Below are 24,168 nucleotides of genomic sequence, written 5' to 3' on the forward strand. Positions count from 1 at the left end.
TGATTCTGGAAGAGGGAGCAGTACAGATGTCTGCAACCACCCCATCTCCCCTGCTCCTTGTACTTTCTCAATCCTGAGGTGACCCCAGCTTGGGAGGCTGCTCCAGTCCTGTTCCCGGGAAGGCTGGAATAACAGGAAAAAGCCCCTGCCTGCTACTCGGGTGTGAGAAGCAGGCAGCTGGTGATGCTGCTCTCTTCACTCAGCTTCTGGGCACCAGGAGCTGAGAAAATCAAGTCCTGTGACAAAGACCTTGCTGTTCCACACACCTGGGACTCTGGTGTTAGGAGCAGGCAGGTGCTTTGCCTGTTCCCTTGGGGTGAGTCTTCCCAGGCCCCTCTGGCTTCTCCTTGCTGCTCACACCGCACAGTTACTGGGGTGGCAAGGGGAAGCCACCAGGACCCGGGTCTGTACTTGCAGGCTATCCCCAAATGCACCTCCCAACCCTGCAGGCTTTTAAATAGCTGTCTAGCTGGGCAGCACTGGTGGCGAGGGGAAGCTGATGGGAGCTGGTAAAATCCCCACCTCTTTCTGAAACTAGGGACTGCCCAGATTTGAGAAAAGGTAGAGAGCGGGGGCTGCTCCCCTCCCCTTCTGGACTAGTTCAGTGGGGGAGGAGAGCAGCAACCCAAAGCCCCCAGCCCTTTTCTCACTCTGGGTACTTCAGTGTGAGAAGTGGGCAGAGGACTTGCGGCACTGCAGGCTCCACTCAACTGGTATTGGAGAGCCAAGCAGAGGGCAGGGCAAAGCCTCGTGCCTCCTGATTACATGGGAGTGGGTGGTGGCTACTTCTCCTTTCTCCTTCTGGTCTATGAGAGGGGCAGGAGCAGCTGCCCCCAGTGCCTTCTCCTGGCTGGGGTCACCCTGGTCTCAGGAAGGCACAGTGCAAGGCCACAGAAGAACTTGGACCACAGTCATCTCTGGCACTTTTAAAGTCAAATAGTTGCATCCAGGCCCAGAGTGTTGGTACAGAAGTAACAGCATTGACAATTCTGTACTTAGCTTTGAGAAAATAAAGTGCAACAAATATTCTCTGCTGTTTTGTTCTGATTATTAATACTTACTTCAGCTTTTCTAGAGCTTAGTAGTTAGCAGCACATAAACTCACTGTTTCCCCAGCCAGCCATAATTTTTAGCTATTCTGCTAATTTTCTGTTTAATTTGATCTGTTGAGGGAGCTTTGAAATCTGAATTTTAATACATTTTGTTTTTATGGAATTATTTATAATATCTTAGTAATGGGCAGCTTCCTTGTTCGTAATAATTTACATAACATTGTACTGCTCAGCACACTTAAACCACTTAACACAGAATGAGTCATAATACAGTGCTGTAGTCATTAATCAGTGTTACTGCATTTAGAGTAAACAGCACCAAGAGAGCTGGTTTCTTGGAGTTTTTATTCAACAAACTAATAATTATTATTATTAAAATAATAGCATTTGTGTTCTGAGGTTAAATTTGGGGGTTGAACTAGTTGTATTTTCCAACATAGACTATGCGCACATAGGTAGGGGTTTACCTAAATCATGGGGGTACTTACCAGTTTTCACGGGTTGATTGCAGTATAACGTTCTAATTCCATGGTCATTTGGCTGCGGTCCCACCCTTTGGTGCTGATTGGCTGAGAAGCCCTGGCGGGGTGAGACAAGGAGGCACCCGCCATCTTGTCTTCTGCCCTTCGTGCTGCCCCACCAGACAGTGCTTTCCTGTCCCACCAGCAAGGACTGCTGCCTCCCCCTGGGGAATCAGCTTTTTATTTTTTTGTCATTGGTGATTCTGAGGTTTTCATGGACAATCCTGGATTTTGTGATTTCCACAAGATTAGCAAAATCATGAATGAAGTGAGTCCTTGCACATAGGTAAAAAATATTATTTTGTATTTACATTCATTCCTATGTACAAATGTGCTTTGTTTCCTTTTCTCAGTTGTTTTTGAGGTTGTCTGTTGCAAAGATGTTTCTTGAGCAGAGGAAGAAAGGTTTTGAAATAGACGTTCTGCTACCCTCAAATAAGTTAAAATAAAGGCCAGTTACAATCACAAGCAAAAACTTAAGTAAATATTTTAGGTGAGACGCTGAGCAAAATAAACCATTGTTAGAAGGCTTTGTTCATAAATGTTTGTATGCAAATCTAATAAGAAAAATGTACCATTTTTGGAACACTAACTTTGGTTTAAAAATGAAAATAAGTTACAAATTCCATGAAAGAAAAATCAGGAAGGCATCTAATTTACATTTATTGGCTGCTTACAGATGGGGGGGGGACAACACATCACTGTACCAGAAGAGTAAATGCAGCAGTTTGACCTGGCTCTCCCAGCATCTGTATAGATTGCGCACTTCAGCTGGGCTTTGGGGCAGTTTTATCTAATAGGTGATTGAATTGGTTCCTGGGTCACACCAAGCTGAAAGTAAAGCGCTGGGTTGTTTTTACCCACATCTGAAAGCAGCCATTGATGATACGATTTTTTTATTGGAGTTGTAGTAAATATGATTAAATCAGTGTTTTGTCTTGAGCACAACTGGGCAATTACAATATATTTTATAATGGAGAGTAAAATGTCTGCTGTGAGTAGAGGAAGGTATATTTTCCTAGTAGTATGGTTTTAGTTTACTTATACTGAACCTCATTCATGTTTTAACTTGTATCATTTTGTGATAGCTAAATATATTACTCAAGAGAACAAAATATAATTGTATTGCAAAATAGGACTTTTATCTTCCAAGGTTTTTTTTTAAAGCTGGAGTAGTACATGAAGTATCTGAAACACCTTATCCAAGCACTCGGTCTTGCTGTTGTGCTGGTCAGTAGCTAGATTGTGAATGGAGGGATGTATGCTGCCTGTGGCATATCCGCACCATGCCTGTTACATGAGTACAAGTACCAAGTAGCATGGAGCTTGACCTTGCAAAGATGTCTCTCTGGTAACTGAGGTAGACTGATTGATTGTCCCCTTCAGAAAGGACCATAGGGGCTATCTGCAAAGGTAGAGCTGCTTGGTAAGTTCTTGCTACATAACCTACGTGCAACTTAAAAAGATAGACTGCATGCAATAAAATTCAGCCTGAAAGATAGAAGGGCCAATGTCTTTTCTTCTGTAGCTCTCCATTAGTGCAGAAATTGATGCATCTGCAGTCTAAAAGTCTTTAATGTTGGGTTTTTTTTCAAAAGTCCCCTTAATTAGGACATCTAAAAAAGCAAAAATATTGCAATAAAATATAGAGTTGTCACTCACTTTGTGGAAATTAAAAGCAGGAATATTCTTTGGCATTTTAGCAGCTAGACCAGAACTATTCTCATCCAATCTGTTTTTATTTTGTCGTTTGTCAGGAGGCATCACCTTTTGGGGCCAGTTCTTTTAAATATATATATACCAGTACTTATGTCCATCTCTGAATGGAAGCACAGGTTTTCTTGAATTGAATAACAGCCCATATGTAGCACATTTTTTAAACTGATGGTCAAATGTTGAACTGTGTGATACCTTCTGAGATTTATCTCGTCATGTGGTGTAATTATTTTGTAACTGCTGTAGAGCATGTACTTCAGTTCCAGTTCACTTCAAGAACTTCAGTTTCTCTGTAATGTATCACTTGTTATCTAGTCTGGTGTGCGTGCTTTTTACTTCGACTTGAAATCCATCTCTGATTTTTTTTAAAAGTCACTCAATATATCTTTTGGGAAACTTGCTTAAGCAGTGGAGTCTTCTAGGAGCATCTGTATATGCTATCTACGTACATTTTGTATTGGTTACTAGGCAAGACGTTCAAAGTTTGGTTCTTAATCATTAAGCTCAAGAACACCGAAACAAATGAGTAACAAGTAATGGACATGAGTAACTTTTACTTGAGGAAAAGCCTCCTCTAAAGCTTAGTGGTAAAATTACTGTCAGATGAATATGACTAAGTGCTATACCAAAGCCAAGGTACAGTGACTAAGTCATCTCTTGAGAGATGTAAGGTACTACATAACATGAAAAATATATGGCAGTAGTGCCTTGAATCTGCAGCCTCCCTACCTGGTTTGGATTGGATTCTAACTTCAGGTGTATCTGTCTCTGATATTGAAGGATATTGGTTACATTAGAGAGCCTCAGGGATTGGAGGAATCCCATAAAAATGATGATTATGAAATGTATCGTCTTATTAGAGGTGGTCAAAAACAAGTATTTTAGTACTTAAGGTTTAAGAAAGCAATTGTAACCGTCTGCAAAATGTTGGGGAATAAAAAATAACTTCAATTCGTGTCACAGAAACCTTTCAGTTCAATTGTAGTCCTGGTTGTGTACATTTTCAGTGTTCTGTAAACTCATCTAGTGGAGTGTTGGATCGCCCAAACCCCTACATTGACTGTTTGAGATTAATGTCTCAATTCAGGTGCTGCTTAAGGAGCTGATTTTTCTTTGAAGGAGTTTGGTATCTCCAGATCAGGGCCAGGCTACATTTGTAAAGCAGTGTGGATAAACTTGCCTGCCTATCTGCCTGAATTCAGTCAGTAAAAATGATTCAGTCTTGACGAATGCATATCATGAAGTTCAATTAAGAAAAAGAAATTTGAGAGCAAGTCAAATGGATTTTTTTACATGCCTAATTAAATCCATTGCGTCTACCCTGCTGCTTTATGCTCTCAACAGAAAAAGCCATTTTAATGATAGATGTAGCTGCAAATGTATTCAGAAAAGGAAACTGTTGTGGTTTTTCTATTTCTTTTCTGTTTTCTCTCATTTTGATTTATTTTTTCCCCTTCCCCCCCTCTCTTCCTGTTTTCAGCAGGCTGGGGAGAGATGCCTGCTGTCCACACAAAGACTGACGCTTCTTGGGGAGAGCCCTCATCCCCTTCTGCTGCAGTTGATAATGGCACTTCAGCATGGGGGAAACCCCCCAGCAGTGGTGCAGGGTGGGGAGATAATTCTGCCGAGTCGGCAGGGACATATGGAAGAACAAGTGCTCCAGCTGCTGCCCCAGCACTGTGCAAACCAGGTAAATGCATGCATTCATGTTATTTTGAATGGGGAGGGGGATAGAGAGTGGGAGGAACAGTCGGGATGCATTTTTCAGTAACATTTGGTTCCCATGTCTCTTTGTCCAGTTAAGACGTTTTTTAGTTTCAGTTGTGATTTAGAAAATGTCATTGTATTTTTACACTAGGATTCAAAGTTACTGGGTAATGAATATAGATGTATCCTTGGTACACAATTATGAATAATCTGCTAAAGATATACAGAAGGGGAAACGTTAAGCTCAAACGCAAATGTGCTTAATTCTTATCTCACTCATAAAATGTGAACAGCTATGTCAGTCTAGTCACTAACTAGATGAAAAGCAGGTAAACTTAGTGGGAGCCTCCAGATGAGCTCCCTGCAGTGTTTCTCCAGGGACAAATAGCAGCAGCACATAGTTGTAACTGTTATCTTCAACTGTGTTTCTCAGGGACAAGAGTGTTAACTAGAAGGCTAAGATCCACAAGAAGAGGAGATAATATGTATGTTTAGTGGCTGGGCATGGCTTTGGAACTATATTTCTTAAGAGAATGGAAATATCACAGATATCACTGCCTTCAGGATAAAAACAAGACTGTTGTTTGCTACTTTCCCCACAATAATAATAATTTTTTATTATTATTCACCCCTTCTCTCCCACTTACGGGAAGAGAACTAAAGATTAATGTTTATTAAGCTTTTTGAAGAACCTGTATTGGAAAAATGTTTGGCTGCTAAGGTAATGAATACAGTATGAATGAATGTATCTGTAAACTTAAGAGTTTAAGTCACAGAGAAAATGACTAGAACTATTTCTTTCTTCCCAGCTTCAAAATCTATGCAAGAAGGCTGGGGCAGTGGTGGGGATGAAGTGAATCTCAGTACTAGTCAGTGGGAAGATGAAGAAGGAGATATGTGGAATAATACTGCTTCACAAGAGAGCAATTCCTCCTGTAATTCCTGGGGGAATGCCCCGAAGAAAGGACTTCCAAAGGTAGGACTAAGATAAGAAACGGCTATGGAAATGAGTATGGTTAGAGTGCAGCAGTTCTGGCAATATATGGTATATATTTTCTTTATAAACATATCTGTGGCAGCACGCACTGGATCCAACTCTTCCCCAAGCCTGTGAGGGGAGCAGCATCTGGTGGGCTTCCAGCACATGGGCTTGGGGCAGAGTTGGATCTGGCAGGTGCTGCCTGCGAGCTGGGGCACCACCTGTGCAGCTAGCACCCCACCTGGGTGCCCCAGGGGGGTGCCGCTGCCACAGAGGGAAGAACCAGGCCCCCTTGCAGCTCAGGGGCTTCATGGCCCAGCAGCAGCTCGGGCAGGCAGGCTCCACGGAGGGGAAAAAAATTAAGCAGCAAGGGGTCTGGTCCCTTTTTTTTCTTTTCCCCTCTGCCCACAGAGCCCGTCTGCCTCTCCTGTGGCCGGGGGGCAAGCTGCAGGAGGCCCCAGACCTTCCCTCCACAGCAGCAGCACCCACTCACTGGCAGCCCATCCTGGTGGTCCCAGGGTGCATCAGCACCACAGGGGAGGGCCCAGCCCCCCCTGCAGCTCAGGGGCTGCTCGACCTGCTGGCAGCTCATCCCCCGGCTGTGGGAGAGGCGGGCAGGCTCCTCAAGGGAGAAAAAAAAAGGATCAGGCCCCTCCCTATAACAGTGATGAAAGGCCCTAAATTGAAATGGTGGGTTTTAATTGTTGCAATTAAAAACCCACCATTTCAATTTAGGGGACTAAACCCCTGTCACATGTACAGGCAGCCTCTTTCTCTCTCTCCCTCTCTCTATGAACGATGAATATGTGCGCAGTAATTGTGGGGAAATGGGTGTCTGAACACTTGTTCTGGTAACTAAAGTAAAAGCTGCCATTTACCAGCCCCGCAACTAAACAGTGGATAATCAAATGTTTCCCCATTTCACATTAATTGTAATCTGTTCCACTGTCCCTGTAATCTATTTCAGCATTAGAGTTGTGCCTAGAATGGATGAATTTGCAGGATGTTTCCAGGGGTGGGATTTCTTACTTTTTTCTTATGTCTGATAGTTCAGGTTTTATCATTCATTTCCTTTGTGTCTTACAAATTTCTGTATATTATGAACTTGTTAATACTACAGGTTCATAATACTACAAAAAAAAAAAAAAAAAAAGCAAAATCACTCAGGGAGCCACCTGAACATCTTCTTAGGCTTTGGTCTATCAAGGAAAAGTCCAGCAAAAATATCTGCTTTGTGTTGCAAGTGTAAGAATAAAGGAAAAAATTAACTGGACCATGATGGACAATAATACCCATATTTATGTTAAGATTGTTTTTTAATCACATGAGAAAAAATAATCCTTATGTCAAAACATAAGACAACTTCTGCTGTAAAGGGGTCAGGAATATAGTTTGTATATACAACTGTTGTTTAATTACTCTGCCAGTTCTGCTGTATGGACCATTGATTGATCAGGCAATTTTTGTGACTAACCCCTTTAGTAGGTGTCTATTTGTTCTCTGATCATTTGGAGAGCTGCACATCAGGTTTTTAGAGGAAAAAGTTGTTGAGAGTTCTACCAAAGATATCTGTTTCGCTCTTTAGTTCAGTGAATAGCCTGAATAGACTCTGACAGATTTTTATCTTTACATTTGCAAATACAATTTTTAGAGTATTTTGAGGAAGCTTTATACTATTTCAGAAATTCTGACTCCATTGTGTTATCCCACAGAGAAATGAAATGAAATAATGATATTCTGAGATAGGGTTGCTTTGTTTATTGCTCAGCAAATCAGGTAGTAAGTAGTTCTTTACAACACCTGATCAGATGAGGTAAAATTTGTGTCACGTCCTCTGGGGAAAGAGAAGTGTAATTATATCCTGTTTGTGGGGTTCATGTATATGTTATAAATATTGTACAAATGCACCCTGAAGCAACATGCAGTATTAATAAGGGAAACCTGCCGTGGATTTGGCTGCCTCTCACGGGTATGAATATGGAAAATAGACAATTAATGGTATTTCCAATTTATTTACCCAGGGCATGAAGACATCTAGCAAGCAAGATGAGGCCTGGATAATGAACCGTCTGATAAAACAGCTCACAGACATGGGCTTCCCAGTGAGTAATATTCTTATCCAACCTGTCTTGTGGCTTGGTTTTCATAGCTGAGAAAGTATATTTTTAACTGTTTGCATTGCAGATACTATCATTGGTCTTGCTGAAAAGGGAAATCAGGTTTGGGAGTTTTAACTGCATTTGCCCATTTATTTCTGTATCGTTTCAGAAGCTTCCAGAATGGGTGGAAAGTGACATATTTAACTTTGACAAATCTAGCAGCACTTTCAAAAGTTTCTGTTTGTTTTAACTTGGGTATTAGTTTGAGCTTATAATAGACCCTTTTCTTTTTCCCCAGCCTCTCCCAAACAAATGAAATCGGGAGTAATGTGTTTATGAGAGTCAGGTGTTTGGCAGTGATTTGAAAATTTATAAAATAGGTGTAGACTTAAATATAAGGAGGAAATTATTTACATTTTTAGAGCAGATATGCAGTTCCCCAATTGATACAAGCCAAAGATGTGTTTGAAACGCATCATAATTTGCAGAAGCAGAAAAATTGTGTATAAAAATGTCACTTATCATTTTTACCTAAATCTAAGACAGCCCCGAATTAAATGTGCCCCCCAATGATTAGATTTTATACATGGAAAATTTGTTACAATTTTACATGTACAGTATAGAATCTAAGTAGTGGAGGGTCATCTTTAATACATCCCCCCCACTGTTATGAGGAGGCAGGCAGTGGGGTGGGCCAGTGGTGTGGGGACATCCAGCAGCTTGCCTCTGCTCCCTATCGTGTCCTTCTCCCACCCTGCCTCTGTTCCCCGCTTTCCTCCCTAGCCTCTACTCCCCACTTTCATTTCCCTGCCACCCTCTTACCCTTGCTTCACACCAGCAGTTTCTGTCCCCATTCTAGCCTGGGGCACTGAGCATAGGCCCGGCCCAGTCCTCATAGCAGCTGTGCAGGCTGCACTTGACTGCATGGGGCCATGCTCTGTGCCCTAGGTTGCAGCACGGACAGAGCCTGCCAGTGAGAGCAAAGGTAAGGGTGATGGGAGAAGAGCAGGTCGGGGAGCAGAGACTACATGAGAGTGTAGGGAAATGGTGGGGGGAAGAAGCTGCAGTGGGGACATGGCAGGGTGCAGAGGTAGTGGGTCCAGGGTAGGCAGAAGGGCAGGCAGCAACTGTGGCTATGGTCCCAGCTACCTGCCCCACCACTGCCCTCATACCTGATTCTAGGACAAGGGGCTTTCCCCTCCATGTTAAATGGGGGAAGAAACCTCATCTTAGAATCAAATAAATATGGTAATAAGTGACAGTGTTATACACAAGACTTAAAAGAATCATGTAACTTCCCAATTGGCCTGGAGTTCTGTAAAATGTGTTTACATTTTGCTTGAAGCACAATTATAAGCAAATCTTTATTGTTTACAGAGAGAACCAGCAGAAGAGGCCTTGAAAAGCAACAATATGAATCTTGATCAGGCCATGAGTAAGTCTTCTTCTTTAAGGGCATGTCAGGAAATGATCTGATCCATTTAAATTAGCATTGTATGTCAAACCCACAATTATGTTTTCAGTGATAAAATGTATTTTAGTTTTTTATGTAAACTGAATATTGATTTGAATAGGTATATAAATAGTCTCTAGTTTTGTTTTAGGTTGTAGAGTGTATGTATATTTGCTTTGCTTTTGCATCACCTTTTCTCTCCTGCTATCTTCATTTCTGTGCAGGTGCTCTGCTGGAAAAGAAGGTGGAAATGGACAAGCGTGGAATGGGAGTGACCGATTATAATGGAATGGTCACCAAACCCCTTGGCTGCCGCCCACCACCAATCTCCAAAGAGTCTTCCATGGACCGCCCCACTTTCCTTGACAAGGTAAATTCAATAATATGAGTTATAATTACAGACAAACAGGTTGGAATTTAGAAAGAGCTACAGATTTCTGTTGTCTAGCACAGACATCTAAGTAGAAGTGAACTTACAGATGTGTGTCTGTCTTGTCACATTATTTTTCCTTTTCTTTCTTTGTTTTACTTGTGTGAATTTGATGCCTGTGGTATTGGCCAGTTTATTTGTCCTGGAAAGGTGAGCAGAGTCTAGAATTAAAGGCTCTGCCCATTTAATTGAAGGAATGTCTGGAGACTTGAGGTCAGCTAATTTCATGGGATGGATATTACATAAAAAGAAATCTGAGTGAAAGTTCTAGCCTAAAAATAAGGAAAATGGATAGGGCACTGATCACAGAACCCTAAACAGAAATGTGTAAATAAGTTCAAGGAGTCGGTGGACACTGCTTGCAGTGCCAAGATAAATGAGCCAAGAAAAGACCAAAAATAGATTTGAAGACTCACCTGTGGCCATTTTGGCCAGTGCCAGAAAAAATTACATGAGAGATTCCAGTATTTGATGATGCCATAAATATGAAATGCACAAAAGAAAGAATGTGAGGAGAAGTGAAAACATAACTTTATAAGGAGCTTCTGGAAGAGGCAGGAGAGAGGTTGAACCTGGTGCACTGAAGGTGGATGATCACCAGGGTTTCCTTTTGCCCCTTCCTTGAACCAAGCCTGCAATACGTCCGTTCTCCCAGCTCCTCTGGGGAACTGTCAACCTCTGGAAAGGGTCGGGTTAACTGTTCTGTAGACTGTAGTTCTCTTAAACAATGGCACCATTAAATTCACAATGCTTCAGTCCCCTCTGGGGGAACTACTGAGGGGAAAAAAAACTAGTTCAGATTCCTCACCCATGTATTTCTTAAGCCCTTTGAAACTCCATTAAAGGTGCCCACTTGGAGCAGAAGGCATGGTGGGGGAGGGTGGCATGTGGTACTAGTATATTCTAGCAAATGTGCTAAAAGTGGTTACTTTCACATAGACTCTTCACAGGGTGTGAGCTGTTATGACATCTAGTCTTATTAATGCAGGCTAGATTAAAACCAGCCCTATAAACATGAAAAAGAGTGTGCTACTAGTCCTAGGCACCATTCAGCTTTAGACCTTTCTGTACTATTGCAGTTCTTTTCTATTGTTGTCTTCATTGAAAAGTTGGGATTCTGAGAATTAGTACATGGCTGGATCTGAGATCCTGCAGTATTTCCCTATATCATGAATAGAAAATGAATGTGCTGTTTCACATTCCAGTCCACTATTTTAACAATTGGTAAATGTTGGCAACTGTTGTAGGTCATTAATACTATTTTTGCTTTTTTTGAGCCCAAACATTTTGCTGAAGGTATGATTATGAGAAAACAAACAAACAAAATTAAACAAATGACTGTAGGTACAGAACTATACCATCTGTTACTGTGGCTAAAAATGCTGCTGGCTATAAACTAAGACTCAAGTTGTAAAGTAAAATTAATTGCAAAGGAACCTTACATGCTTTGAGCTTGCCTCAGTTCCACATCAAAAACCTTGTCTCAGTGCTTCAGTCTAGAGTCATGGCAGTTTTCCTCTCGCTAAATGTATATTAGCAAAGCACTGGCTTGTTTTAAGAATGCCGCGTTGTTCTTCCAAGTCCTACTTTCATATCAGAAATGGCATGGGGTCTATTATATCATTCTTCCCCTTTTCTTGAACGTCTTTCTCACTTGGCTCTTCTTTCATCCTATTCTCTATCCCTCAGCTTAAAATAATTATCGGTTCTTAACAACTGTCAATCTATTTATTTGTGGCAAGCCTTAATTAATATGCTAATTAAATAATTTTTCCTATGATCATGTATATATAATTAATACATACTGTATTTTCTCACATACAACACAAACCTTTCTCCCAAAAATCATCCCCCCCACAATTACTGGGTGTGTATTAAGCATGGAAGCTGATTTTCTGCCAGAGACAGAAGTACCCGGCTTTGGTTCCTGCTCCGCAGTGCAGCGCCTGTTGCTTTACTATTTAGGCAGTTGAGAGGGGTAGTTGTTCATGGCTCATTGCGCTTCACTCCATTGGTGTTAATGATTGTCTCTCCTTTTTAATGGTCTTGATGTCCCACTAATCAAGCTAACCTTTCTTAGGGCAGTTTTGTTGTCTGCTAGCTGCTCTTGGTCTCTTCTTCCTATCTTCTTTGAGACTTTCAAAATCATATATCCACCCATGGAGACTAGGCTTCAGGAACAGCTAGGGGTTCAGCTTTAGTTAAGCAAGAAAAGGAGAGCAAGTCAGCTGAAGATTAAGGCTCTGTCCATGCTTTGTGCAGCCATAAGTCTGGGAAAAAAATGTTTCCTCCATTCTGTCTTTCAAAAACCAGGTGTGTATTCAGGGGCATGTTGTATGTGAGACAATGTGATGTATGTCAATAAACCATTTCCTTTCTAGGAGCAGTTACATCATTACCAGAGAGGGAGGCCAGATATATGCTTCATTAGTGTTTAATATAAAATGTGTTAAGTATAACTTGTGCAAAGTAGTAAAATATCAATATCAATATGTGTACAGCAGGTAAAAACTCAGTATAGGAATGATCTGTCACAATTTCTTCTTTAACAAAGAGAAAATTCCATTGTGATCCAATCCAGAATATATATTTACCTGTTTTCATGCTTGGATTTCATGTAACTCATGGGCTTAAGAGTCCCACCCTCCCTCCCCCTGAGATATTATTATTTCAGTGCGTGCGTCTACCAGTTGGCACTGCCTTATTTTTTAAATCGTTCAAACCAGGGTGTCCTTCCTTGTTTGTGGTCAAGTCACCCAGTCCCCTGTCATGACTGAACTGAGATCTTCAGTCCACTTTTGCTTCAGCCCGGTCTTTGATTGTTTTGTCAGTGTAGGCTGCTTGCAGATGTTAACAAAAAAAACCCCCCGAAAAGTGCTTTACTGAAGTAAGTAGCACATGTAGCAAGTAGCACATGCTCCGCGGCATTTGTATAGATCAGGTACTTCGGTGGGGCTTTTTGGCACTTTCGTTTAAGCTGAGTCAATCACCTTTAGTTGAAAGGACCAAAAAAAGCCCCAGTAAAGCGCCCAAACTATACAGACGGTGGGTGAGCCAGGTCCAGCTAACATGCTGCCTCATCTGAGCGTGTGCTAGGCTTGGTATGGGAAAACACCAAGTTTGAAGTAAAGCCCCAGTTTTTGTTTTGTTTTGTTGTTTTAATGTCTACAAGCAGCCTCAGTGGCTATACTTTTGGTTTAATTTTTCTGAGTCTTTAGTAGATTACTAAATACTTGTATTGCTTGTGTGCCTGTCAGCTCTTTTTACCTGGGCACTGTGGCCCACAGCTTTGGCTGTCTGGTATGAGCCACAGTACTATCACTGTCTACCACTTATTTGAAAAACTTGTTCAGATCCTTTCTCAGCCCTCTGTACTGTGGTGTGGTAACTTCCAGATCTTTAATGTCTTATTGTGATGCTATATGCTGGACATGCTTTCTTCCTCATTTTCTTTGGAATATCAATAGGTTATGTAACCAAATACGTTTCTTGAAACTTTGTTCTGGCTTACTTTCTCAGCATCAGAGATCATAAGAAAGTAGGGCCATCTAGTCCTCACCCCCTGCTAAAGGCAGAATCAGCCCTGACTAAACTATCCCAGTCAAGTGTATTTCTTTGTCGCAGCTGGTGAAGTTCAGAATGCATCTTACCAAGGGCCAAGTCGTCTGCTTCCTACATTGAGTGCCTAATGGTCAAGCTTTTGCTAGAAGAAAGTCTTGCCAACTTATGGCATTGCATTTCAGGATACCTGAGCTTTGATCCTGGCATTTATGTCAGACAGCTTGTTAGTACAAAGCTAGTTCTTCTGAAAATTTTGGAATATTGGGTGTACATAGCCAAAAGTCAGGTTGATGCATTGAAGAAAACTAATAGCCTGGCTTAGTCATTTCCTTGAAAGCAGTGCCAGAAGATATGGCATTGATTGGACATCATTTGCCTCGTATGGCATCAGTTTCAAGCCTGTGTGGTCAGCTTTCTCCGTCAACTTGACTGACATCCAGGAAGGCTCATTTCTTTGCCATTTGCCACCTTACCCCCACTCCTACACTGTTGCATCTGCACTACTAATCTTCAGTCCTTGCTGAGGTCCAAGTCTCCACTGTGACGTCTGTATTCCTGAGCATGTATAAAACCATGTGAAATTGTCTGTTCCAAATTCATTTTCTTCTTCAGTGCAAATGTTCCTCCTTCATCAAAGCATCTGACATCACAAGGCTTGATGCCTGGTTTCCACCTTTAGCTTCTTTCATAAACCTCTTTCCTCATTGCCTAGATTATTAATACCTGGTTTTTTAACATGAATATCAACTAGTTCCTTCAGCCTTATATATTCTTCTTACCATCACATTCCAAACGGGTCAGTCAAATAAGCTGGACAGGTTTTTTTTTTTTAGGTGATTTGTCTTTTTGAGGACCTTTGTTTGCACCTGTATGATTATTTGTCGGCTTTTTAAGAATTTTTTTACCGTACCCTACTACACGCGTGCACACGCACATACGTTTCCTTCATTCCACCATCCATTCACGCAGCATCACTCTCAAGTGTTTATTGCTTTTACTCTAAAGCCTCACTGAAATTCCTTAGTTTCCAAGAATGGAAATATTGTGAGGCAAGTCACAGTTGCATCTTTGAGCATACCATCTTGCCGGATTCTCACACACCCACCTTTAGGATTGGTGTGATTTTTCTTTCCATATCTGTTCAGTGTATACGTGTAAAATTTTTACTTTCTTTAAGAGGATGGGATTTGCATTTTTAAAAATAGTCTACTTACCCATTTATAATTGGCTTGTGGAAAAAGCTTTGGCTTTCTTTGCAGTCTCAGGACTCTCTTGAAGGCTCTGTGGGATCAGATAGTGACAGTTGTTACTCTGTAATCGCTGAAGTGTGAGGGAATCTTGTGCTGAACTATCAGTATCTCAGAGGCCTGAAAAAACAGGGTGAAGTGATTTCTCTTGTCTCTCACATGGTGCATGAGACTTGAGAATTCTATCAGATATTTTCAAAGAATTAGAAGTAGTGATCTAGAAGTAACGATCTTTATTGAGGAACGCAAGTTACGGGTTGGTTCTGCTTTGTACAAACATGGAAAGGTTATTAACCTATCCTTAGAAATTTAGTCTTTTCCTCTCCTTTCAGAAACTTACTCCATTTCAGAGGTTTTGGTAGGCCAAGCATAAAATAAATCAGATAAGTTGATAGGAGACATGGTTGAAATTGGAGGGGAATAAAAACACTTACTTTAAAAAAATATCAGAAATGGACTTGGGGATGGAAATTAGGCTTGAACTAGATCCTGGAGATTAGTAATGAGTTGTAAACCTTTAGGTTATCGGTACAAATCCAGCCAGTTATAGATTGGTAATTACCAAAAGATCTTATTGATCAATGATGTAAGCTGATCTCAGTTCGAGAGGATAAATGCTTACATTACCTGTGGCAGCTGCTTTGGACGTCTCAGTAAAAAAACTACAGGGGCAAATGAGTATGATTGCTGAACGACCAGGAAATATATTTTCTTCAGTTTGGTAGTGAGGAAGTTCTGGGCAGCTGCTGCTATAAGTAACCAGGCTGAATTTGTTCTGTAAGTCTCCAATGGAGTCATTCTAATGCATTTTATCAGCACTGCATTCACTAGACATTTTTTAAATGAGGAGGAAAGTGTGGCAATCTCTTTGGTAATACTTTTTTTTTTTTGTCAGACCATATTAGTTGTGCTAGGCTTCTATTTGTGTAAGGGATGCTGGCACCAAAAAGAAAGAATACACAAATCTACAGTAACTTCCCCAAGTCTAGGGTCAAAGAAAAAAAGAAAAGATTGCAAACATATGTCCGTGATCTAGAGAGGAGAAAGCCTTGAACCTGTTACTGTCATGCAAGCTGCAGTTGTTTGTGGAGTGTGACTGATGGCCAGTAGAATGTAAAACATCTTGAGCTGAAAGGCCTTGGGGATATCATTAGAAAATGTCAGTATCCCCCTCAAGATATTCAGACACCAAGTCAAGTGTCAGTTTGGCTGATCATAAAATAACTTTTTCTTTGCATCAAAAGGCAGCAATTGAAAACACATTTTTACAGGATTAATTTATAACGTAGTTTACTGAAAATGACACTGTATTAGGTCATTTATTTGGGTGTCTGGTTAAAGGATTGGTTTATTTTATGGATAAAGGATGTTGCTTAATATTTAGCAATTTTCTGACTGGTTGGATGTATTAGGGCACAGATTTCTACCCCATAAGCCAGCTATTAAGGTATATTAGGAATTAAGTACTCCGCTGTAATGACTGTAGCCCTACACCAGTCTAGGTGAGGGTTATGTGCCAGTTTCTTACTAAGAAACTTACTTGTCTTACTAAGCCCTAAATAAAGCTTTTTTTTTCCTTTCTCAAAGTAAGCTGTCACACTGTGTATAAGTTCTACACTCTTCTCTTCTTACAGCTGCCTTTTGTGATGCTAGACACCAGACATCTTTCTTATTGCTAAGCATTGATTTTATGCCTTTGGGAAGGGGGCAGCACTTCAGTCACACAACTAGGGAGTCCACACAGAGAGAGTATAACTAGTCTTTGTTTTTTCCAAGTTCTGTAGGTTTGCTAAATACTAGAATTTAGTTGTGAGAATTAGTAAGTTAGTGTAGCACTAGGTTACAAACCTGCTATCTAGTTGAAACAGAGTTGGGAAGGAGGATTAAGGCAAATGTGCTTTCTGAACAGCTGAAGTCTGATTTGGAACTGAAACCAGACTAGTGATCCCATGACATTCTGTTAAAGAACATGTAAAATGAGCTCATCTGGCCTTCCTAGCTTCACATTTTCCAAAGCGCATGTCTCACGTTTGTGCTGTTTGACAGTGTACCACAGATTGGAGAAAAGAACAAAAGTTTTCTAAAACTTGCTGCCCCTGTACCCTCATTTGTTGTGCTGCTAGATAGGAGACAATAGGGGAAGTGAAAGCAGTCTGATTCACGGGGTTTTTTGCCTTCAAGGCCAGGAAATTTGTTTTACTTTGTTGATAGCAGATTTGAAACATGGCACCACTCTTTATTTATACTGGGTGGGTGTTTGAGAATGAACATGAATTTGTGCATTTGCAAAAAAAAAAAGAAAGAAAGAAAGAAAAACAATTCCTTAATCCTATTTCTCTTTTTCTTCTTCCTTCCACCCCATACTTTTCATTTGCTGTTGCTCATGCCTTTTTTTTTTCTTTTTAAACTATTTTGATCTTTTATTCATCCATGCCCCTTTATATTTCCATGGGAAAACTGGTTTGTGCTCTGTCCACTTGTGGGCACTGCACACAGCTCACCCTTTCTTTCTCCAATCAGGATGGCGGCCTAGTGGAAGAGCCCACTACTTCACCATTTTTGCCTTCACCAAGCCTGAAGCTCCCCCTTTCAAACAGTGCACTCCCTAATCAGGCCCTGGGCGGGATTGCCTCAGGGCTGGGCATGCAAAACTTGAATTCTTCTAGACAGGTAAGCAGGTTCTGAGAGATCGCAATTTGAATTTCATCTCTCTCGAACTCACTGCTAGAGAGATTTCTCTTCCCTTTTGGAAGTGGTGATGTAAACTGAAAATAAGTACAGATGTTTGCATAAAATGCCAGAAGAAGCTGCCTGCTTTGTAAACCGTTCCCTTAAATGGCCACAGTGCATAATCAGCATTAACGTGAAATTTACCTGCATCTGTGTATTTATTTGCCTGTCCCTATGGGCTTATACTGAGCAAGGTTCTTTGAAGTACAGAAGAACTTCAGCCACACGTATATGGTAAATTTTACTCAACCATAAACAATTGACATAGTTTCTATATTTCTGAGACTGCTGATTGTTCTAATATTTATTTAAAACAAAATCTTCCTTCTAATTAGCCCTCACTGGCTAATTCGTTAATGATACAGTTTGGGTAGGGGGGAGGGTTGCACATTTGTCCTACTGCAACTGCTGGGAAAGCACTCAACTTACTACATCATTAGTGAGCACCTCTAGGTGACCGAAAGAGTATGGAGGGAGCTATCTTTCATCTGCGTTGTGAGAAGAGTGTTTGAGGGACTGAGAAAAAAGGAGGGGAAATTAGAGAACCTCACCAAGGAGTGAAAGAAATATTCATCATGAACAAAGTAATTGTGAGGTCATACAGTGCCTGATGATGAGGAAAATAGGTTTGCCATTTAAACTGAAATAGCAGCAAAGGAAAAAGATTTTACACAATAAAATTCTGTATCCTTCTACAGTGGTTTTGACTTAATATTGTTAGCTTTAGTATGATGGAGTCGTCTTAACTACTTTCCTGGAGGCAATATCTGTCCAGGACCTACAACTGATAAGGCACATCTTTGGAAAGCAGTGGCTGCACTGATAGCACATCTATTTCGACCTGTATAACGCAAAGCTGTGTTAGAGCCAAATAGAAATTTCTTCAGTAATGTAATCATTTGGGATTTTAGTGTTTCATTCTTCTGCCTTTTCACATGTACACACAAATATAGTTGGCAAATACTTTGTCATTCATTCTTTGGATGACATCCTAGAATTGTGCATACTTATTTTGGAAAATAGTCAGCTTTTTGGTGCCATTCCAGCATCAGTACAAAACTCGTGTCCTGCATATATAAGTGCTCTTGATTGCCAAATTCTAAATAACATTTTCAATAAAACTTCTCCCATACAGATAGAAGGCATTATATGGTAATGTCTTTGTCGTGCCAGTCGTGGTTTTTGAGAGAAAAAATAGCACAGGCACATTACTGGCACCGAGTCTGTGGAATGTTGCATTTAACTGCGGTCCTCTTTCTTGTATGTTATAGATACCAAGTGGCAATCTGGGTATGTTTGGCAATAGCGGAGCAGCACAAGCCAGGACCATGCAACAGCCGCAGCAACCGCCAGTGCAACCTCTTAACTCATCCCAGCCTAGTCTTCGTGCTCAAGTGCCTCAGTTTCTATCCCCTCAGGTTAGCTTGAATTACACACTACTGAAAACTGTATATTTATGTTTCATAGTGATGAGACTAGACAGAGTAGAAAAATTTTCAGTGTGAAGAAAGAAAAGATTAAATAATAAAGTTGGCTAACAGTAATGCCTAGATGGTTGAATGAACCCACACAGATTATAATATAGAAAAGCCATTAAAAAGCATTATATTTTCTTTACTTCTGCATCCTTCAGAAAAGTTGATTTCATAGTAATATTTGACGTTTGTAATGTGAGTGACCCTCTCGATAAAGTTTTTATATTTGATATAAAGCTCCTAAAACTGGTGACATCCTAATTGTAAATCTATTTTGTAACTAATCTGTGGCTCTTACTGATCATTTTCATTGCAGGCAATGATATGCTCTGTGTGTGTGTGTGTGCGCCCGCGCGCGTCTGTGTGTGTGTGTGTGTGTGTGTGTGTGTGTGTGTGTGTATATATATGTATGTATATGTATATGTTGTATTCTCATGTCCCCAGGTTCAAGCACAGCTTTTGCAGTTTGCAGCAAAAAACATTGGTCTCAACCCTGCACTATTAACCTCGCCAATTAATCCTCAGCATATGACGATGTTGAACCAGCTCTATCAGCTGCAGCTGGTGAGTTAAAAAGCAAAGCAAATATGCTATAAATTATTATTGAAGGTATTTTTGTAAAGGTGCATTTGGAGTTTAGAAAAAGAGACCCGCCATCTTAATTTTAAAAACAGAAGGGATAGTGCTTTAAAAATATCAAGCAGTTATTGCTTTCATAAAATTACTTCTTAATTTCTTGGTACTTTAATACATAATCATGGGTTTTTTTTGATAATCCTCAGTCATTACAACAACTAATATTCTGAATTGTCATTTAATACTGGGGACACTGGTTGTTTCATGCTGGTAACTATAATTAGCAAGTCAGTTGTCTTCATTTTGATGTTGGTAATTTAGCATGTTCTGAAGCAAAATTAATGTGTTGCTTGGTGGCATTTTATTTACAAATGTTTGAGAATTACATACATTATAAAAGCCACAGGTGTTTTATGATGGATGGCACGCACTACTATTTTTTTTTTTTTTTTTAGAAGTACTGATGTTAATGTTCTGAAATCCCTTATAGTTATGGAGCAGATCCAGGGTGGTGGTGAGGAGGTGCAGCCACACCCTCTCCAGCTGCATAGTGCTTGTGCAGTAAACTGTGCTCATTGTTTGTCAGTGCATCTCATGTCAGAGCACCATATGGATCATAAGCTCTGATCTTGCCAGCTAATCAGTGTAAGCTCTGGCCAGAGCTCCTGCTTTTTGCATGGCTCCAGAGCCCATGGGGAGAGCACCATCACCACCTTCCCCCCCCATCCCACTGAATTCAGTGGCCTGAGAAAATACAGGGAATGAGTAGCAGCAGCAGTGCCTCCCTCCTTCTCTTATACCCCCTGCCCAGGCTTGAGCTGCATGAAAGCAGAGGCTCCAGCCGGAGCCTGTTCTGATCGAACACCTTCAAGAGTAAATTGGTTGCTTATCTTGTTGGGCTCCTGTGACCCCAACTGACTTCCTGCCCTTCGGGTGGGGGGCTGTACTCGATGATCTTCCGAGGTCCCTTCCAGCCCTAATGTCTATGAAACTAGTGAGCTCAGCACTCACTGCGTGTACAGAGCTCCGGCAGCAGCTGCCCTGACATACCAGTGAGCTCAGGGACCTTGCTGCTCTTGTCCTGCATAGCCAGAAGGGGGTATGACTGCACTGCTGCCACCCGCCCCCCCCGCCCCCCCGCTCCTTCTTTACCCCCATCAACAGTTACAGTCTTTGTTTACCAAAACTAGTGTGTCACCCTCTTTCACAGGTTTAAGGAAGTACATGGGATTTGTATATACATCAATAATTGGTATATAGTGCTTGAAAAAAATCTCTGACACTTGAAACTTTTCAGCCAGCTTCTTACACTATAATGCCTTACTCCTTATCCAGCCCCTTTAAAATCGTAGAACAGCTTATGGACACCCTAATGTCAGGAAGGGCATTAACACTTGTTGCTGTGCAGTTTTTGGTTTTTGTCGTAATCCGACCAAATGCAATAAAATTCAACCTCAGTGTTAGGGCAGTGTGGGCCACAATGATTAATTTACGGTTTTTTGTAATTTTCTCTTACCCTTTTTACTACTAATTCTTACGAATTAGGCAAAAACATTTGATTGCTGCCTTTAATGAAATGCTTACTGCTGCCAAACCTACTCATTAGCAGCACTGGCTATCTTGCTTTTTAAAAATTCTGTGCACTCAAAGGAAAATATCTTTTGCTTCTAAAGCAAACATTTTCAGATATTTGTCTCTTCAAATGCTGTTTGTTGCAAGTACAGCAGTACTTTTACTTCAGTAACCATCTTTGAAAAGCCAAAACTCTTGGCGTTTGCTTTTCTTCACTGGTAATACCTTTTATTGGACCAACTGTATATAGTTGGGAGGGACATGCGCAGTTTTTCAGGCAGCACCCTTCCTCAGGTGTCTCAGGGAGAAGCAGATACAGCAGGGCTAAATAACAGATGGAGTGCTCACATTTCTCTGCACCATCATGGCTACAGCATCACCCAGCGATACTTTTTGTGTTGTAATTTACAGCCACAATTCAAGCTAAAATATTGATTTGTTTTTTTTAATATCTGAGCTTTGCCTCCTTTGTTTACTGCCCATAGGCGTACCAACGTTTACAAATCCAGCAGCAGATGTTACAGGCTCAGCGTAATGTTTCCGGACCCATGAGACAACAGGAGCAGCAAGTAGGTTTAAACCTGCCACCCTGATTTCAATGTTAATTCTAGTTTTACTTTTCTAAAAGGATATAGTATATTACACCAAAGTAGTTTAAATAGCCGTTAGGACACCGTAATACTGTATTTTCTTGCAGATAACAAGCACCTTTCCTACCCAAACTCAACCCTGCAAAGTTGGGATTCATGTACTAAGGGAATCAGATTTTCTGATAGGCCTAGAAGTGTCCTGCTTTGATTCCTGTTCCACAGTGCAGCAGTTCTTTTGTTGCTATTCGGACAGCTGAGAGAGTCAGTTGACTTAACGGCTCATTGTTTCTCATTCCAGCAGTGTTGGCAATCATCTCTGTCTTTTAATGGACTTGATGTTCCACTAATCAGACTAACCTTTCTTAGGGCAATATTGCTGTCTGGTAGCTGCTCCAGTCTCTGCCCTCCTATTTCACAGCCTTGGAGACTCTTTAGTTCTTTTCATAATCGTAGATCCACCCATGGAGACCAGTCTTTAGGAGCAGCTAGGGGTTCATCTTTAGTTGAGTAGGAAAGGGAAGGTTGGTCAGCTCAAGATTAAGCTCTGTCCTTGCTCTAAGAAGTTGTAACTCTGGAAAAATTGATTCTCCCTTTCAAAAATAAGATTTGTATTATATGTTGGGGTGTGGCATATGCAAGAAAAATACTGTAACTTGCATGGTTTTATAATAAAAAAGACTAGTGTGATGTGGAATGCAGTTCAGTTTCCCTTCTGTGTAAGAATGCTATCTTACTCTTAGGTCATTATTTGTTTAGTTTAAAAGGCCCGAGTATTGTTGCTTCTGCTTAGAAAGTGGCGTAGCAAGACCAGGGTTTCTTTGTGCTATCTGTCATTTATTAATTTTGTTCATTTGTTTTTACCAGGTTGCACGTACAATCAATAACATGCAGCAGCAGATCCAGCAGCACCAGCGCCAGCTGGCCCAGGCACTGCTCATGAAGCAGCAGCCTCCCACTCCACATCTATCTTTGCACCCCTCTGCAGGCAAATCAGCCATGGATAGCTTTTCACCCCATTCCCAGGCTCCCAGCCTCCCTGACCTGCAGACCAAAGAGCAGCAGTCTTCACCGAACACCTTTGCTCCTTACCCTCTTGGTAAGTGTTCTTTCATTAAAGCAACCACTCACCAGAGAGAAAGGATGGTGTTTATTTCAATTTTAAGCAACCTACTGTGATCCATATAATACAGTAAAAATCCACAACAAGTGTATTCCTTAAATGCATGTTTAATGGCTTATACAAAATCATGATGGTCCATGCCCCACATAGTAATAGCTGATACCCTTAATAGTCTTCCTCAACTCTCTGTCCTAAATATGAGGCAAAATATCATAACTACTAAGTTAATTATTCTTGGACCTGGTTCACCAAATGAGAAAAACAGTTTCAAGGGCCTGTTAGAGGAAAACTGGTAAGGCATTTCCTGTGTTCCTTTTAAATTAAATTACAGTATAGAAGAGAGGCAAGGATTTCCTAGGGTGATATCTTTTACTGGACCAGCTGTGTAGTTGGGATAGTTAGATGAGCCTTTGAATGTAAGGTGTTCTTCATCAGATCTCTGATCACAGGAAGTCGGGCACAGCATAATGAAACACAACAGAAGGGAAGGGTGGAGAGAAATTCTCAGGGTTGGCAGACACACTGTTAGCATAATTTCTGGACCACCACAACTACAACATTGCTCTATACTCTACCATAGTATAGAAAAGGTCGTTTCATTTATTTTTGGTAGCAGCATATGGAATAGCTATGTAGTAGTTCCACTAAGTGGACAGTGTGCTTTCTCCTAAAATTTACAGCCAGGAGAGTATTTAAAAATGGTCTTGTTTAAAGCTCTTGTGTGGGATTCAGGAACTCAGGATTCTGCTTCTATCAATGCCATTGACTTTACTGTATGATGTGTAGAGCAAAGATCTCTTGCCTCAGTTTATGCTTTATAAAATGTTGTTGCATTTTACCTGTTTCATGGGGTAAATGGGAAAGTAAATTGGTGAAAGCTGTATTTGGTGCTGGTTAACATCACAAGGCAAAAAGTGTATAAATAAATGAAAGGCCCAAACATGGAAGATTCCTAGCAACTCTCTGCAACCTCTGATTAGTTATCTTTCCAGATCATACCCAAAAAGACCTGACATCCCCATCTTGGAAAGACAAAAAAATAATCTTTAGAACACGATTTTGATATGAAATGTATTGAATATACAGTGGTATTCATATGTATTTAGTCTTACGTATAACTTGTACATTCAACAATTACATGTCTATAAATAACACAATACCCTCTGTCATTAGCAAAGGCAGTTTGCTATTGGTAACTGGTGTGGTAATAATTTTAAAAAGTGTTTGCTACAAAAACACTTATTCTCCAACATAAGGGTTCGCAGGAGAGTTGCCAGGGTTAATGTGCCTCAGTAATAGAGTGCTGCGCTAGTTTTCACTTTGGATTATAATATATACTC

At 40.8% G+C, this 24,168-nt stretch overlaps 1 protein-coding gene across 4 annotated transcripts in view; it reads left to right on the forward strand.

The window, feature by feature from the left end:
- TNRC6C (trinucleotide repeat containing 6C) overlaps positions 1 to 24,168 on the forward strand; it is a 228,891-nt gene that overhangs the window by 181,883 nt on the left and 22,840 nt on the right. For all 4 annotated transcript variants that reach the window (XM_019502795.1, XM_019502800.1, XM_019502786.1 and 1 more), the window contains 10 exons: positions 4,770 to 4,979; positions 5,806 to 5,972; positions 7,997 to 8,077; positions 9,452 to 9,509; positions 9,752 to 9,897; positions 17,286 to 17,435; positions 18,767 to 18,913; positions 19,415 to 19,534; positions 21,604 to 21,687; positions 22,573 to 22,804. In XM_019502795.1, coding sequence (XP_019358340.1) covers positions 4,770 to 4,979; positions 5,806 to 5,972; positions 7,997 to 8,077; positions 9,452 to 9,509; positions 9,752 to 9,897; positions 17,286 to 17,435; positions 18,767 to 18,913; positions 19,415 to 19,534; positions 21,604 to 21,687; positions 22,573 to 22,804 — 1,395 coding nt within the window. The remainder of the gene's footprint in view (positions 1 to 4,769; positions 4,980 to 5,805; positions 5,973 to 7,996; positions 8,078 to 9,451; positions 9,510 to 9,751; positions 9,898 to 17,285; positions 17,436 to 18,766; positions 18,914 to 19,414; positions 19,535 to 21,603; positions 21,688 to 22,572; positions 22,805 to 24,168) is intronic.

Source organism: Gavialis gangeticus, unplaced genomic scaffold (assembly GCF_001723915.1).
Source record: "Gavialis gangeticus isolate Ggan-Ray unplaced genomic scaffold, GavGan_comp1, whole genome shotgun sequence".
In the NCBI taxonomy this organism is placed as follows: domain Eukaryota; kingdom Metazoa; phylum Chordata; order Crocodylia; family Gavialidae; genus Gavialis; species Gavialis gangeticus.